General features: G+C 38.0%; 1 protein-coding gene across 13 annotated transcripts in view; it reads left to right on the top strand.

Moving 5' to 3' along the window:
* LOC117207984 (protein sprint) overlaps window positions 1-18,436 on the top strand; it is a 157,133-nt gene that overhangs the window by 98,237 nt on the left and 40,460 nt on the right. For 4 of the 13 annotated variants that reach the window (XM_033448746.1, XM_033448745.1, XM_033448747.1 and 1 more), the window contains exon 2: window positions 5,127-5,375. The exons of 8 other annotated variants lie outside the window; for them this stretch is intronic. In XM_033448746.1, coding sequence (XP_033304637.1) covers window positions 5,251-5,375 — 125 coding nt within the window. In that variant the 5' untranslated portion in view covers window positions 5,127-5,250. Of the gene's footprint in view, window positions 1-5,108; window positions 5,376-18,436 lie in introns of those variants that run through there. One more of the 13 variants, XM_033448744.1, reaches the window with a different exon arrangement.

Here is an 18,436-nt window from a genome sequence, read left to right as displayed (position 1 = left end):
GAGAGAAACGATCATCGAGATTAAACAGAAGCGCGTTATTCGCCGAGACTAGAACCGTTTCCCGTCGAAACTGTGCTTCAAAATAAAATTTCAATGATTTCCTAATAATATCGCGTTACTCAACTTGGAAGATTATGGCATTCCTATGCTAATGAGTAACCTACTTGCAAAGTTCATTTTTGTGGATATCTAAAAATTGTCGGTTTGTTTAAACATGCCATTCTTTTGACAAAATCAATTACGACTACGTTTCAAGCCACTCTACTTTCGTAGCTTTTAATTAAATCCGGCTTTAACACCTTTAATTCCTCTTAAGGAAGAAAAACATTTTTTCGACCGATCGAACAGCGTTTTTCAAGGAAAAACTAAAATTCGACGAAGCTTATTATTTGAATAAGATTGTTTCGATAAGCGAAGCGAACGAAAAATGTATAAAAATTAATATTTATCAAATGAGAAATATGACAATTAATGATTCTAAATTTCCGCTATTTATTTTATATTCTCCTATGTATATTTCTTTTTCCATTTTCTAATTTTCATACAAATCGCGTTATATTTTCACGTCGCTTTTTATTGGGACTCTGAACGATAAAGCGTCACGGAGAAAGACGCGGTTGCAAATTAACTTTCGGCCAAGGAGATCGCTCTGCGATCAAGACAGATCAGGAACGTGACGGGAAACTCTGTTCCACGGAGTCTCATCGAGATGTGAAAGAGAAAGGAAAGAAGCGAGGGAGAGGAGACAGCTTATCGGAGGTTCTTCGAATTACTTTCTTCGGACAAATCGAGTTTTCCTACTTTAATATGTCACTGTACACGAACGAACCTGACTTTATTTTTCCAACGAAATTACAAGCAATTTGATATATTAATTTTATTTTCATCGTGATTGCATATAACAGACGAATATCATTTTACGATACGATGAAACTTTGTACCAGGAATTACAAGTTAAAAATTCAAAGGCTTCTATAAATCCAATCGTAAACTCTTCTCTCGCCAAACCAGTTTCATTTTTAACAATTTTAATTGCCTGCGAGGTACGTACCAAAAGAAGAAACTCGAGACGAGTGAATCTGACGAATGTCTTGGAAATTTTTCAAATTTCTTTCGGGTTCTCGAAATCTCTTGAAAAATTCAGATATAACCTGCCTACGATTTTCTTCGACCGCATAGAAATTGCGCGCTTTTCGCCTAAATTTCACAAATTTCATCGCAGACTGACCACGAGCACTCTAGTTATGCAAATTTCTATAAATAATTCTGCAACCCAGATCTACTTCTATCCCACGCAAACTCTCATTCAGGATATCAAACACGATAGAGATTTTCCCAAAATAAATCCGCCTGTAAATCAGAACCACGGTACGGTCAGTCACTTTTCATGCAGTTTCGTCTGCAGCCCGTCTAGATGTTCGAATTTGGATCACGCTCGACTATTCACGCGATCGCAATTCAAGCGCAGACGATTTCTCAATCGTCGTTTTATTTCGAAACTAACGAAATGACGTCGATCGTTCGAGTGAATCTCGAGATTTCGTAGGTTGAATGAACGTCGTGAGATACGAAACGATTTGTCTTCGTTGCTGATACGAAACGCGTCTACTTTATTGATGACTCGTTAGTGGAACGAGTTACTCTCCTCTTTATTCGTTTCTCTTATTCCCTTCTTTTTGTTTCATTACTCTCGTTGGCGATGTTCGTGTTGATGTTTCACTGCGGATGTATCTTAAAATTCTTCGCGTTCGCTTCGAATTGGCTCAATGAAGTATCTCGGAGATTACGCGTCTGATTAATTTGATAGGGAATTGTTAGATAAAATCGTTACTAAGCCTTGCAGCGATAATGACAATTGCAATTTTCTTTAGTTTCACTTTATCGATTAATATTACGTTCGATGTTATCTGTAGAGCTTCTACTTATAATGGTGCAATATATATTTTTTATTTATTATTTTTATTATATTTTGGACGCGTTCCACTCCTGATCGGTGATTGGTATCGATTCTCAGATTCTTTAACAGTGTAATCATTTTTATTCTCGATATTCTGTTAAAGAATACCTTCGCTGATTTTTTTTTAACGCAAGAATTTGTATTATCTCATAAATCGTTTATAAAATTTCTATTATTTGCTTTGCAATATTATTCTGTCAAATTTATACGAAAGAATCGAGGAAATACTGTGCGGTTCTCTTTAACATATTAGTGTCTTGCGATATATGTTTCGATATATTGCAGGCAAATCGTCGAAATAGCCAGCAAACTATGCTATGCAAATCAGCCTCGCAATAGCGGCCTTGGAGCGAGAATTAGCTGCGAAACGAACCACCACGGAATTCGGCTGCAAAATACCCTTTGTGTCCCTGTTCAGTGTTTGTCGACAGTTTACATGCGCATGGACTTTCCACCCCTAAATCCGCAGTTTCACGTTCATTTCCGCGATCTGCCGACTGTCGTATTTAATATTAATACCAGGACATGCGTGGTCAGTCCAGCAATTCACGCGATCGATCGCAATTAAACCATGGAGCTGACACGTTGTTACCGATTTCACCGAAACCGCACCTGTTAAAAGGCTAAAGCAATTCCCCTGATCTGGCCACATTTATTTATCGTATGATCGCGTTCCACGCGATGACTAGTTTTTAATTATTAAACGTCTATTCGTCTCGAGCCAAAGAGCTGAATATCTCGTTATAGGAAAGTTGGATGGTAAGATGAAACTATACGCAAAAGTTAGGGATTTCAGGGAATCTTTGAGACAGAACCTTCTCTGGTGACGACGAAGACAGAGGAAAGAATGGAAAAGTAACAGACCGAGAAATAATAAATAATGTAAGGAAGCTATAGGACTGGAATATGAGAATGACACGAGAAAAATAAATTAACGAGGCTAACAGAACGTAGAATTAGGAATAAAAGATGACAGATTTTAAGGAATCCTTGAAACGGGACCTCGTTCGAATAAAAACCGACGGAAGTTGTTCAATCTTCTTCGTCGCTAATTCAATTCACTGGTCGAGGGACGAGGTCCTCCACTTATTTCGAGCAGTACATTCAGCATGGCGTCACTGTTCAAACTGCACGTCATTATGACAGACCCTCCTCGTCCCTTTCTTTTTTTTCCTCCGTCGGAAGAATCATCGAATACCCACGAACGTGATCCCTCGTGGAGACCGTTTATTAGGAAATATAATTCTCGCGTGCTGTCGTATCTTCTTCGTGGCCCTTCTAATAACGAATAAAGCGTAAAAGGAATGTAGAAAAAAGTCTGATAACGAATGAGAAATCTGCAGGCGAATACTACGACGATCGATGACCTCCAGCAGTTGGCATTTTCCTCTCTTGCTTTCTCATCACATCTGGCCATTTTTCGTTGGTCCAATATCGAGGGCGTTTCTCAAATCGCGTGTGTGCACCTCTTTCTCCCTTTCCCCTTTCTCTCCTCTTTTTGCCGGCAATTTTTTTCCGATCGGTATCGTAATAACACTGCGTGTCTCAAACATGCTGGTCCAGGTTCCTTTTATGTCTATCCGTTCTCAGAACTTTGATCATAGGAACGTTTCATAGCCCTGTTATATTTCCAGAGCACGGAAAATATTCTTCTTTATTCTGGATCTTTTGTGATGGCGTTTCGGCTGACACGACGCAGAGATTGCCTTTGGCTTTGAGCATATTCGTGTAATTGGGCTTCCTGCGGCAATCGTCCGTCGAGTTTTCTATTTTTAATTATTTTATCAGAAATTTGTTATCGCGTCTTACGTTGTAGAATACTATAAAAAGTTTATTTCAATTTTCCAAGAAATATTTTATTCCATTTATAACAATCGTCGGTTCTGAATTTTCAAACCAGAACGAATAATCATAACCGGTGACAATTTTTCTTACAAACGAACGAAACATCGATCGTAGATCAAACGTTTGATTCGTTTTATTTCAATTCACTCGGACCCCTTCGATCATTTCCCCCATAGTTTCCATAACAATTACAACTAGGGGTAAGAACGAGCGATCTAGGCAATTTCTCCCGAAAATACTTTATTTTCGCCGATTAATTACTCAACCAGCTTTGTAGCGATATTTCACGGGTAATTTCTATCGCCAACAGACACATACTTTTCCTCGGAATCGTCGACAATAAATAATCACTGCGTTAAGTCGTTTATGACGTGGCGATAATTCTCTGGCGCCTCGATCGCGTGCCACAGACGATTCGCCGTTTTATTGGAGCTAAAAATTCACTAAACATCGAGTTTTAATTGAAATGCGTTTTTATGAAAAAAAAAAAATATTACGGCATAAGGATTGACATATTTGCATTTCAGTCAAATTCGTCAAAGCCACCTGTTTATCGTACGTTCTTTAGCCACCACCATTTTCGTGTTTATCGTAAGAAACTGTTTGAATCGAGGCTCGTTTAGAACACCAGAACTTTGAAGTAGAAGTAGACATAGTACTTTGGTCAAAGTGCACTAGAAGTAGTCTATAGAAAAGTAGAATAGAATAGAATAGAATAGAAGGTTCACTTACACCGATTTAAATCACGCTTACGTAACTTTGTGTCGCCATTAAAATCGTCCAAAGTTAATTAGAAAACTTCAAATCAGGAAACAACGCATACTTTTATAAGAGCACAAAGAATTCTATAAATTGTAATTGCTACTGAGGAGAGTAAGTAGCGAGAAAAGTTCAATTTCCCGTGAAGCAAATCGATCGTATTATCCGAAAAAGTTTGTGCAATGACTAAGAAGTTCCCGATAAAAAAGAAGAAAAAAATCTTTTCGCGCTTGTCAAGTAAAGAATTCTTTAATGAGAAAAAGCACAGATAAAGAATCTTTCGACGAATTAAAATTCCTTAATAGACGAGAAGTTCTGCGATAAATTACAATCGGTCGTTTCTAAAATAAATAATTAACGTGATTGAATTCCTCGAGATTCAAACTCGATGTTTTATCAAAAAAAAGAAAAAAGAATTCGCCAAAAAAGCAAAAGAACGAACGACGATCGAAACTATCTTAAAGACCAAGAACTTTCCAAGAAGTACAACGGTCACTCAAAATCGAACTTCCTCCTTCGATATACTAAAATGAAGGCTCGACCACAACCAAATCGTTCTTCCCAGAAATTCGACGAGGACGAAAAAGGAGTGTGTGAACCAAAGAGAAGCGAGAGAAATCTCGTATCTGTGAGATGCGTTGGTATACGTGGAACTCGCGGAAGGATCGTCGGCAAACAGGATCGCAATAATGCTACCACCGATTCTGAACAACATTAACAGCGACATACTGACGCTGTACACGAACCCCGGAAGCGGAAGAAGCGTGGCCACTCGGGCCACAAGGGGCCGTTACGCGGAGATCGGCGTCAAAAGGTAACTTTTCGCATGAAAAATCGATGTCCCTGTTGAAAACGTAGCTCCAGTCACGCAGAGGAAACCTTTTAAGTGTATTTATAGGTTAATCGAAGACGAAAGGCAATGAATATTTTAACGTTCGTTTGCATGATTTATGAAAAGCATCTTTCAGTATGGTAGAACGATTCCCTTTAGTTGATTCCTTTTAAAATAGTAGTATTTTCGTACTTTTGTCGTTAGAATTGCTCGTTACCGTGTAATTTATCATCCTTTTGACGTGTATTAATCGTATGGGAAAACATTTCCTGATATTTTATACTCTTGTTATTTGCTATTAATGATATAATAATATTTAATAATCTTACGATATTAAAACTATTAGATCGTTTATGAAAGTTATAAATGAGATCGTTTATAAAATATTTGAAGACGTGATATTTGTTTTTACAAAGAATTAATGTACGAAACATTAGTTGAAAAGAAGTATCTATGGAATCTATTTCGTCGATAGGTTTCTGTCGAATAATCTGTTTTAAACGATTAAAAGATGGTTTCGTTGGAAATGAAATTGTTCGAAAGAAAGTATTTACCGTTAAGAAAAACCGACTGTTATGTTATATTATAGCCACGAAACCGTGTGTTAATTATTAATCGATGGCCATTGCACTCGGATCGTGCTTGTTGCAGTTGCCATTGCCGGCACCTGCGTTTATTGATCCCGCCGCCACCGACCACCATGAACCCGATGGTGAACGCGGAAATGGAAATTTTCGAGTGATGCTGCGACGCGAGTCGTTCGCGTATTTTTTCCTTCTTCTTGTCTTTTTTTCAATTTCCATAAACAACGATTCGCGTCAACGTCCTTCTAAAAATCAAATATAGACAATCTTCATAGAATCCGTATTTTCAATTTTACATAAAAATTCTATATTATGAAATTTGAATATCGCGAAAATTTAGATTGCCGTAAAATTGAATCATCTCGTATAATGAAGTTTGTGAATTGTCGACTCGAAACTATATTACGGTCTACAACGATTCAATTTTGGAAATTGGCAGTAAAAAAAAAAAGAAAATAGGAGATATTTCGACAGACAAGCAACCGCAATGTAAAAATTCAATTATTCGCGTTTGCAATTCGTCGATTCTATTATATCGAACTATACCACTTCAAAAAGTCACGACAAAAATGATCGAGGTCCTGAAACCGCAGCGATCGAATTTAAAAAGTCGCAATGAAAAAAGCTGTTCGAATAAACAGTCGCAATCGTCGCTCGCGTTTCCTCCGGAAATAAAGCTATCCTTAAATAACGTTTTAAAGGAAACTAAAATAGGAAATACTCAGAAATGTTTCAACATGTCGATAGATTTTCAAATTTTCTCCAATGCTTCGTGAATCGAGATTAAAAATAAAATATTTTTCGCCTTGTGAAAAATCGATCGGTCGTGAATCATTACGGAGGTCGACGAAACGGCTCGTGTCTCGCATGTCACCGCGGAAAAATCGATTTTAATCAGCGGTTAATATGAAATATGATAGCAAAAGTGGCCGAGCCGCGAGAAACCCTTCGGTTTATTCTTATGTAAGCCTCTTACCCGTAATCCGCTTGGGGTCTTTGCGAATAGAGATTCATTTATTTCCTTTTTTCGGCTGCAGGCCACTCTATGGGAGGATCCTGACCCGGTTATAATGGGGTTCCTCCCATGGATTCCAATTACCGGGTGTTCCTCGTTGACGCCGTTAAAATAAAATTCCAGCTCGCCAGCTTCGCGTATCTCGATACGAGAAAAAAAGAAGATTTCACGTTTTAACGAATTATTATCGAATATCGATACTTATTTTTGGTCTTTCTTTTTTGAAAAATTGAGAAATCGGAGATACTTTAAAATAGGTTGGAACCGCTGTTTCCAAGTTTAATTTCTTCCCCAAATTGATGTTTAATCTGTGTGGTACTTAATACTGACGTAGATAGGACAGATTTTATTACGTTCTTTAAATAATATAAATTAAAAAATTAATGAAACTAGATATATCGTTGATGAACATTATCGAGTTTCCATACATGTTATAAACGTAGGTATTAAACATCGAATATCGTAACTGGAAAATTCATAAGTTCGGCCAAACGATACAGAGCTTGCAGGAGATTCGGAGACGAGAAACGATATGGCCGGGAGGTGACTAAAACCAGTAGAATTTCCGGGTAACATTGCGCTTGGTCGGAAGTGCACACAGAAGCGTTCAGAGTCCCATCGTTGCTCAATGAATCATACCATGATATACATGCGAAACTGCGAGCGTCGCACGGAAATTACACAGCGACGAGGTCGACGTTCATCGTTCCTCTACACAGTTTGGTGATATTGTTGCTCGTTGCTCCGTTAATTGTGAGATTAATTTTTAACTGAAACGCGTAGAATTTACGCCGTAGATCGAGCTATTTACTCAGTATGGAAGTCTCTTGTCTCTTTTCATGTATAAGCTTAAACAGATAAGAATTATCTTTGCAAAAAGTAAATGTAGAAACTAAATATTATATGCGTCTCAGTCTCATCATATTCTCGACTTTTGATGAAAATTTTCTTCTCCTACGCGACCATTCTATCCAACTATCCTACGGTTGACCCTTTGCCTAAAACTATTAAGAAGATTACAAATTAATCTCGAGCAATAAAGAACCTTCGAACTTGCTATTCCAACGATTTTTCCATCGCGCGAAGCTATTGAGACAATTCATCCGACTTGATAAAACCGCTTATCTCTTTGTTATCAATCTTTGTACAAAATAGTCCAAAGGATGCCAAACGGATGAACAAATAATTTAAACCTCTTAAAATTCTCAATTCAATTACCAATTATTCGTATAACGGAATGAACGAATCCGAAATTAACCAGGCAAAGGCAGCAATGATCCTTTGGAGGAGGCTGTTTACGCCAAAGGAATACCGGAAGCTTATCCTGTGACCCGAGCGGAAGAGCGCGAACGCGAGTAAACGCGTTTGCATCAAAGAGCTTGGACGGTAAAGCCCTGTGCACGAAAAAGCGAGGAGGACCGTAAGTGGAATTTAAGCGAGACCTTTTGAGCCATTCGAGGCGTCTTTGATGCGCGAACGCGGCCTCGTTACCGTTTTTCCCGCGTTTTACGCGTCTTTCCGCTTGGAAAAAATCGGAGCCTCTTTGAGGACCGGCCGATCGTCAACGACGTTGCGTTAATTAATCGAGCCACTCGAACGAAACTTGTCTCCTATGTTGCGTATCACGAGAGAGAGTCATCCATTGCGAAGTGACTTTTAAATCTTGCGGGAAATTTAAATGGACAAGTTGAAATTTAGCCTCGAACCGTGCCATTTAAAAGTGGGTCTTCGAATCTTGTCTGAACATAACACCGCTTCGTGCATTTTATACCATTTACCATGTAATGTATGTGAACAAATTATTTCTTCAGCTTTTAGATTGCTCGAGATTAATTTGTAATCTTTTTAATAGTTTTGGGCAAAGGGCTGACCGTAGGATAGTCGGATAGAATAGTCGCGTAGGAGAAGAATATTATTTTGTAATAATATGCGATCGAATCGTAATTATTCCTGGTGGGTTTTATGCAAAAATTCTTGAGTTCAACACTCGTTTTTGAAAAAAAAAATATATCTTTGCACGTGACAGGTCACTTTTTTTATCTACATCATATAAAAAATAGCCTCTTTTAACTGCCAAGTGACATAAGAATTGGCAAAAAGAATTTTAACTGTTAAGAATTGGCAAATCGATTATTCCCGTGTCATTTCCAACTATAAATGAAAGTCTTTCATAATAAATAATCGCGAGTGTGCATTTTTAATTCGCACCCAATATTTTGCCAGTACGTATACGACGCTTAATCGACGAAATTTATTTTATCTACGATAAACGTTCATTGCTACCTCTTTTCCCACGTCGCGGCGTTGTAAAAAATAATAGAAACATCCTCGATGACCCCAATCGATTAGAATACGAAAGCGGACAATCGTCGAAATTCAATGGACTCGTGGGACACACGCGCATCAACGATTCGTCGTTTCCGACACAATCTCGCACGGTACACGTTAACAATAAACAATGGTCGGTTGATCGAGGGGTTGCATTAACACCACTCGCAACCCTATCGAATCGAAGGGGGTCGAAACGACGTGCACTCGTCCTAATGCGGTCCTCGAGGTGCAGGACGTGTGAACTGGTGAATGCAGGCGCACGTGCACGCGTTTTAGTAGGAAGGAGCTGCGAAAACGACAGGAACTTGGGGTTAATGCAGGGTCGTTGGCGATTTTTCAGATATTTCGTATGAAAAATTAGGTACAGGTCGAAGGGCTAGGCTTCGAATAATATAAAGACGAATTAGGCTTGTATTATGCGGAACGAGGATACGAAGAATAAGGAAATTTTTATATCAAAGATTTTTTATACATTTAGAGCGAATTAATTATAGGTTCGTTTTAAAAATCATTTTCCATCATCTTGTAACTTTAAAGTATCCATTTTATTATTTGCAAGATACGCTACAAAAATGAGTAAAACAAACAATTTCGTCTAAACCGGCTTGGACAAATGTTTTAAAATATTTTTTAAAATGCCGTATCGTTCGAATTCTAAACAAAATGTATACTTTACACGATTCTAAGACGTCGTAACGAGAAATTTATGTGTCTACCGTTATCGATCGAATTTTTGGCTACTTCCTGTAGCGGGCAGAGAACCAGCGGGATTTCTAACAAGCGTTTCGGGACGGAAAGTTCGATCTCATCGGGCGGGTAAATCGAAGAAACCACGCGAAACACGATACAGCACTTTCAGTCTAAAGTTACGAGGCACGAGAGCGGAAGGATCGTTTAATTCAACGTTGACGATATCGCCTGCGCTTCCCTTTCGTTTTCCCATCGCTGATCACTGGGAAATCGTGACATGGGAAAAGCTCGAGAAACAATCGCGAGACCTGCAGTCTTAGAAACGTCACTCGGAGAAGTTTCCATTTAAATGACCTGCCAGTGGTATTTCTTTAAGAAACGTCGATCTTTAAATGGTATCCGAGGATTATGTACGATCGTAATAATTAGATAACTGTGAGACGATTAGAAATTATCATTATTGAATTTTCGATTGTTTGATTTTACTTTGTACTTTGTGATTTGTGCGACAGAAACCATTATTTTGCAAAAAGTTTCTGTGTAAGATGGTCGAGTATAAAGTGGCGCTGCGTAAGATTTTTCAGCGATGAAAACCGATCGATTTGATTAAGTTAATCGAGGAACCTGGCTACCATTAGACCATGTAAACTCGTTTGCTACGGGAAACGAGTTGTTAAGTCATTCGACGAGGGATAATAATTATCTGCTGGAAATGGGATTATCACTGGAAACTGGTTACAGATGAGAGATCGCATGATTTGCTCGTCCCGATATGGATGGATATATATCGCGTTGTCTCGTTATGTTTGTACTCGATATAACTTCCCACAACGTATCTACGATATAGTATGAAATCATCGCAAACCTGTACCATAGACGTAAAAGAGAAATTTTGCTCGATATTTCAAATATAATTTTATTCGTCAAAACTTGCCCTTAATCCTATCTAATCTAATACAAAATTCAAATACAATTTTATTCATCAAAACTTACCCTTAATTCTACCTAATCTAATATAAAGTCTATCGAATTTTGTCCTTCGCGAAAAGTCCACAAAAATCCACGAAACTTCTATGTAATTCATAAAAACCTACTAGAAATTTCTTCGATTCATAAAAAATGTTTCTATCTGTATCTAGAAAGAATACGTGAATTTACACAATCTTACGATCTCGCCATAAACTCGTAAAAGCCCCCTGAAATCATCACGAAACAAACACGCTTCCGTCCCCGATTTCTCAATCAACAAGAACATCTTCCTAGCCGGAAGGACAATCACATCTACTCGCCCCACGCTCTCCATTCTCCAAAGGAACGACATCCGTTTCCACGAGCATCCGTTTCTCTCGCAGTCCTCTGCCAAGAGACAAGGCACATAGTATCTCCGTTTTCGCGATGAATATCGGCTGCAACCAGAGTTCCTTTGAATCCACGGTCTTCCATGAATCCAACTAGGAGGACTGGCCATAATGGTTGCCTTTGATAACGGATCAAGTACAAAGCGACGTTTGCAGGCCGAGCAGTCGGTTCAATCGCTTAATTTCGATGGAATCCCGATCGGTCTACGGCGATCCCGACCTTACGGTGAACAAAGAAACGACTGGGATGACCGGAGGCTCGATTAAGACCGGTTGTTTGTTGCGCCTTTGGCGTTGTATCCGTGGAACGTGTCGGCACACGGACAGATACCGTAGCCTGGATGAGGGTAACAGTGATTAGAAGTGCTTTTTATTGGGTAAAACGATTACAGTTTTAAGGTAGAAGTGACGATGGTGCGCTCTTTTTGGGGAATTTGAGTAATCGAGGGCTACGATGCCGGAGTTTGTGAGTTTGGACGATGGTTGAGAGATTTTGGATGAAACTGATGAGTTTGCATAAGGAATTTTAAGTATAAATATCGATTTCATACTTATTTTAATAATAATAATAATAATAATAATAACAATTGCAATGCGCAGAAATAATTGATAAGAATGTTGACTCATAGAAAGTCTCAGTTATCTTTCTCGGATAAAATCAACCCAATATAGTTAACCATTCAACAAGCTTGATCGTAATTTAAAAATTATAGAAAGATGGCAAAACAAGAAGCTCTAAAGAGCCATCGAGAGTGCAGATTGGTATGTTTCGAGACGCCAAATCAACGAGGAAACCGACATTCCCACGATTAATGGAAGAAATCTCTCGATTTGGCAAAAGATGCCAATCATCCCAACGGAGTCGCAGCTAATCTCCTGGACATCTCCATGAAACGATACTTTTTCAGTGTCCAACTACCCTTCGGATTTAGCGAAGAATGTCAGTAAATGACACTGTGATACATCACTTGATGTATATTCATTTTCAAGACACATAAGTCGTCGTAGTCAGTTGTTGAATATCATTATTTCATGGATCGTACACAAGCAGCGGATAAATAAGAAAAGAAAAGGGACGAAAGCGGGGAATTTTTTGTCGTTTTTTCTCTGATCAAGAATTTGTCCTCGTACAGACTAAAGATACGATGGCAGACAGGAAACGGAGGGCGTAGCGTAAATTTCCGCAGACCCTCGTGTGGATTCTTGGTGGAATGTTTTGCACAGAAGCCCAATATGCGCGGTGCGACGTCGAATGAACGGAAAAGGGCAAACGGTTCGCCTTTGATCACCGACCATTCCGAACTCCCGCAATTATGTACCCTCTAATTACTATATTTGGCCAGCTCGTTTCAGCCGACCAATTTCCAGAATGGAACGTATCCTTCGTCGAATCGCTGTTTCCATCAGCCTGTTTCGGTTTGACAAACGATCTGTCGAATATACGCACTGAGAGATACACGGTTTCGATTTCCCTTGTAATTCGAATTTTTTCCTTTTTGTTCTCTCTCTCTCTCTATCTCTTGCTCTCTCTCTTTTGTCTGTCTTTGTCTCCTCTCCTCTGTTCTTTGGAACTATTGTTGAAGTTGAAGATTTTTGTAGCCCTTCTTTCCTTTCCCCTTTCTCCTTTTTTCTTCTTCTTCGTCGAGTAAATTTCGCTGGAATCAACTGTTGCGGCGATCTAAATTTCGATATAAGAAATGAGATAAATTTGTCGAGGGAATAAAAATTTCAAGCATTCAGTCGGATAGAGACGACCTTTCTCGGACGACCAAGATTAGAGCTGACAGGCGCATCCCACGGTAGGAATCATGAATTTTGAAAAAGATTAAGCTTCTATCCCCTTAATCCCCGTTAACGTGCAGTCACCGGGACGACGGGAAAAAGACGAGCTCTAATGATATTTTTCACCCTCGAGAAGAATCTTTTTTTTGGATAGCTCGGGAAAATAACGAAGATAGAGCGAAAAATGAGACAGTAATACGGTATAAATGAGTGCAACAAAAATTTACTCACCAAACAAAACACCTTCGTAAAGATACTCTTTCACAAATACTCTTCTTAACTATAGCAACGCTATACCGAACGTCGTCCATAAATTTTTATACTTTTGAATTTAATTCTCTCTTGCATTCTCTATTTAATTATATCCCACACTCATTTTTATGCGAAGAAGACCAGATATATGAATGTAATAACCACACGAGTCCCATCGATGTCACGCTGTGTAATATTAATTAAATCAACGTGATATTAATTATAATATTAGGTTAGGCAAAGAAAAGTTTCTTTCGTTTCATAAGGTGATAATAGATGAACAACAATCTCTGTTTTATATTATTTTATTGAATTAGGTATAACCCATTTTGTTCTATCTCTAATATTATGTTTGTGCATAATTCAATAAACTAATATAAAAGAACAAGCATCGTGCATCTATTATTTCCTTGTAAAACGAACAACCTCATATGAACAACATATTACGATTGAAAATTTGGCAAAGGAAAATAGTAATAATATTTCTAAATATTCTCGAGAACAATTTATCTATTTGCGCATCATTGTCGAATAACCTAAATGTACTTGATCGATACTTCATGTTGTTACAATTACTCTACAGCTAATAACGATGTTTCAAAATATTTTCCATTACAATTTCTCTATTTATATCTATTTATCAGACGTCCTAAATAAAGAATTCCCCTTGTACTATCAACAGTAGAAGATATCGAGGAGGAACGCCTTGAACCCTACGACTTTCCGGTCCCAAAGAGGACAATATAACGGGTGACGTCGGTGAGACAGCCGAAACAGAGCGTGGAGGTACACTTAGCGAGTAAAGTGTCGCGTGTTACATAGAGTAACTCAAGATCACTTTGCTGCTCCCACTCGTGTAATCCAAGAGCCTTCTTCGGCTTCGGTTTCCACGAGAAATTGGATAGGCCAGTGTACGGCAGTCGCACTGTGCCTTCCTTCGACTCACCTTTTTCGTTCTTTCCTTCCATCTCTCTCTCTTTCTTCTCAGTTTCCTGTTCTTCTTCCTGATCTACCTATGTGTTGACGGTTAGCTGACCGCTTAACAAGCGTCAGACGCTCGTGTGTATCATCAAATTATTATTAACGCGATATCAGAGGGAATTTAGTATAGCAGAAGGTTATCAGTAGGTTTTACGAACGTTTGAGAAGGTATAAGATTCTAGCTATCAGGTTTCACATCGAATCTTGCGAATTTTTGAGAGTAGAGATCGCTAAAATTTAAGTAGAATAGGTTGTTTGTGCAAGCTTAATTCGGAGTAGCCTACTCGCCACTTATTTCGATGTTCTTCCACCTCAGTTTCTGGTCATCGTATGTACGATATGCTTTGAAAGCGACACAATGCAAAACATTCTCAACCTGCTGTATGATGCGAAAATGAAAGGTTTGAAAATTCTATATTTTTACGATATACAAACATCTACATACGTACGTTTCACTCGATATCGTGTTATAATAAAAATAAAAGAGCCAAAATGACAACTGTAGATTCAGATACTCTCAAGTACTGTCAGATGAGTGAAATTTACATTTCGGTTTACCAATTTAATATTTACAGATACGTAGAAATATGTAAAATAGAATTTTATCGCAAAACCAAGATAAACACACTTTTGCGCTAAATTCTACAGATAATTTCCCAGTGAAAGGTATTCGAAAAGTACTCGAACTATACATAATAAACTAGAACTATGGTCTGGAATCTTTTTTTCCTTCCAGTGGACCATTTCTTCTCGCTAAACATTAAGAATTCCCTCTAAAACATAACGTCTCCGATGGTTCCCCTGGCATCGAGGCGAGCAACGGCCACGTTCTATGAAGTAACGACCAGGAAGCGTGCTATTAGTCTTAATGCAGCAGAGTGCTTTCCTCGAAGAGCTTTGTTTCTTCCTAACACGATGGATCTTGACGGGCTCGTAACTCGAAAATAAAGAGACAAGTTTCCTTACGTCGGAAGCGGACAGGCAATTTTTGACCGATCCATCACCATTTCCGGGTTACATGTCGCGTTGTCTCGTTCCATCGAGCACCCTACCGATCGCGCGATTACTTCACGGTCCAATTTTTCCTGTTTTGCGTGAGACAACACCATTATTTCAAGCAGCATCGGCCTGATTGGAATCATCGTTTGTGCTTTCTATGCATGACGAAACGTCATTTTCACTATCTAGTATGCAGTAATGAATAGGCGTACGAGATAGTTAATTACATTCGCTTTGTTGCTCCTACCCGTTATTTTTCTTCTTTTAACTCGATTTTCCGATGGAATATTTTCTCGAAAAATTCTCCAACGAAACGAAAACAATTTTTTTTTTAAATTGCCTTTGTCAGTCAAAAGGGCAAAAGAAAACTCGCAACTTGTTTTATTCGATAGAATTTTTTTTCAAATAACAAAAGGAAGAAGAAACGATAAATTAATTAGACAGATTACAAAGGTCGTATACGCGAAACAATAAATTATTGAGAAGAAAACGATTTCCCAAAATCGGTGTTCGTCTAAAAAGACAACATGAAACTCTCAACCCCAATATTCCTCCAAAAAACAAGCACTGTATTTCTTCCTTTAAGCCATTTCATGCGCAAAATTATCGCGCACAGTTGCACGGGTCATCGAATATTCGCGATTTAGCGGAAAATTTCACGAATAAGCCAACACAGCGAGGAAAACACGATTTCTTCGACCCATTCTTGAGATTGGATCGAACACGATCGCGTTTTGCTTCTTACGACGTAAATTAATCCCTTTCGTGAACGGGCTTCCGCCAATATCCGGATGAAGCACGCCGCTTCCGGTCGATTTAATCTCCACCGATGAGCCACGCGATTCTTAGAGTGCCGACAACTCGGTTAGGAAGTTGGATTAATAGAAACTTTTCGTCGTAAAATGTGAGCCAGGCGGAAAAGTTGAAGAAGTTAGTCTGGTATCGATTATGGTAGTTCTCAATTTTTTGTCGATATCTTTTTGAATGGGAAGAGGAACATATCTTGCGTTATTATTTGTAAAAGATAATTTGTTAGAATCGTTTATGGGAACGTATAATTTGGTTCATGACTTGCTATTGGAATTTAATTAAATTGTTTGAAGGAAATATTTGTTGTAGAATACATCGAAGAGATTTAAAATTCAAAAATGATATTATCACGATCATGTTGCTGCAATCTGCCTACGATGTTACTCGCAATAAATTTCTCGTAATTGTGCTAATTTTTGTGTAGAATCAGCTCGTGAAAATACAAGAGAAAGTACAGCGAACGTAAATAAAAAGTGAGCGAAGCTGTACAAGCTACATCTGAAATTATACGCTGTAGCTGAAATCCTAGCGCGAATTGGGACTAATTAAATCTTCTTAATTAAATTCCGAACTGAAACGTATAATGTCTAAAGAATCCTAAAAAAAAATCCGGGAGAAAATGTATTAAATAGAAATTAAAATTCGAACCGTACAATTCATTCTGAAAAAATGAATTTCTCTGGCAAATTAAAATTCTCCGCTGTTAACTCCATAACGAACGAAAAGTAAGAACGAACGACGACGATGTTTTATTTTACATAAAGAAAATTTGCACGATAATTATTATTCCGCGAAATATAAAAGAAAGTCGAAAGATTCAATTGAGCGTGGTTGATTTCTTGTAACGAAATCGCATCTAATTGGCCCAAATAATTAGCGTAACAGTTATAGAACTTTCCATTGACAGCCGTGCGTCGAGAAAAAGTAAGAAACGTTCGTTTTAAACGATGCTGAGTCACGAGAAACGGTTTCATGCTCAGCGTGAGAGGAAAAGAGAATTAGAAAAGAGTTGTCGATCACGATGATCGTTGACCGGAAAAATATGTGCACGCCGTCTATCGTGTTTTCTCTCCGTGAGAAAAAAAAAGAAGAACGTCTTTTATGCATCGTAGGACGCGCGTTCGAAGCCATCGAATCAGCTGATTTCGTCTTTTTCTTTTTTTTTTCCCCCTAACCTTCATACGGAAGAAGCAAAAACTACGGGACAACCAGAAGTGCGCTCGCGTAGAGATTCGCGCAAGAAAATTAACGATCGTAAACTTTACTACTGAAAAAGATTTCGAAAGTGTAAATGAAATTCACGAAAATTTTATTCAAAAATATTAAAATTGATTTTTGATTCAAAACATTCTTCCATCGAAAATTTACATTTTTCGTACGAGAATTCTATCTTCTGTAAGATTTGGCTTAGTTAAATAGTACTTTGGAATAGTCAAAATATTGCGTTCGAAAATCCTATTTTAAAATTTAGCGTGAAAATTTAAAGCATTCTATCCAAAGGATCTATTAAAAAATTTAGCTTGAAAATCGTCACATTTCCTTTGACGATCTTATGTAAATATTAACTGTTTTAAAGTTTGCCTCAAAAATTCGATTTACATATCAATATAAAAGATAATTCCTTTTAATTGTTTCGTTCTGCCAATTAGTAGGATTTATTGTATTAAAATTTCATTCTATTAAAATTACTTCGCGATTTTTATGAACTGAGAAGAAACCACTCTAATTTGTTAGAAAGCTTACGTCTATTCTTGTTAGTGAAACTTTCCTCGTTTGCACGATGTGAAGGATGCAAGAGGTGGAAGAAAAGAGGAAGCGAAGGTTCTTTTAGAGGCTGAGAATTTCTTTAAACTTCGCACAGAAAGCGTCTTCCGAAAAGACCTTAGGAGAAGCGTCGCGATGCTTGCGAAAGAATGCAATCTCCATTTTACATTTTAACCCTTCTCTAATTAATGAAATTAGTACTCTCCCGAGAAGAAGTGAGTTTTCCTTTCTGTTTCGTGCTGCTTCTTTTTCTCGAAGGTAGCGTTAAATGAACGAGAGTGTTTCCTCGAAAAGCTTGCTTTTCCTCAAGTGTAAATTCACACGGATTTTTTTGTCAGAAACAGGTGGAAACAATTCAACGTAATTGACAAGAGATTGCAAAAATGCTTGAAACAAGACGAAAGAAATGTTGAAAACGATAACAATTTTCTTTAGAACGACTAGCAAATGTAACTGGGATTTTCTTCGCGATTAATT

The sequence above is a fragment of the Bombus bifarius genome, unplaced genomic scaffold, assembly GCF_011952205.1.
Source record: "Bombus bifarius isolate JDL3187 unplaced genomic scaffold, Bbif_JDL3187 scf7180000008047, whole genome shotgun sequence".
NCBI classification, from domain to species: Eukaryota; Metazoa; Arthropoda; class Insecta; order Hymenoptera; family Apidae; genus Bombus; species Bombus bifarius.
Note: the sequence above shows the minus strand (reverse complement) of the source record. Positions and strands in the feature narration are given on the sequence as shown.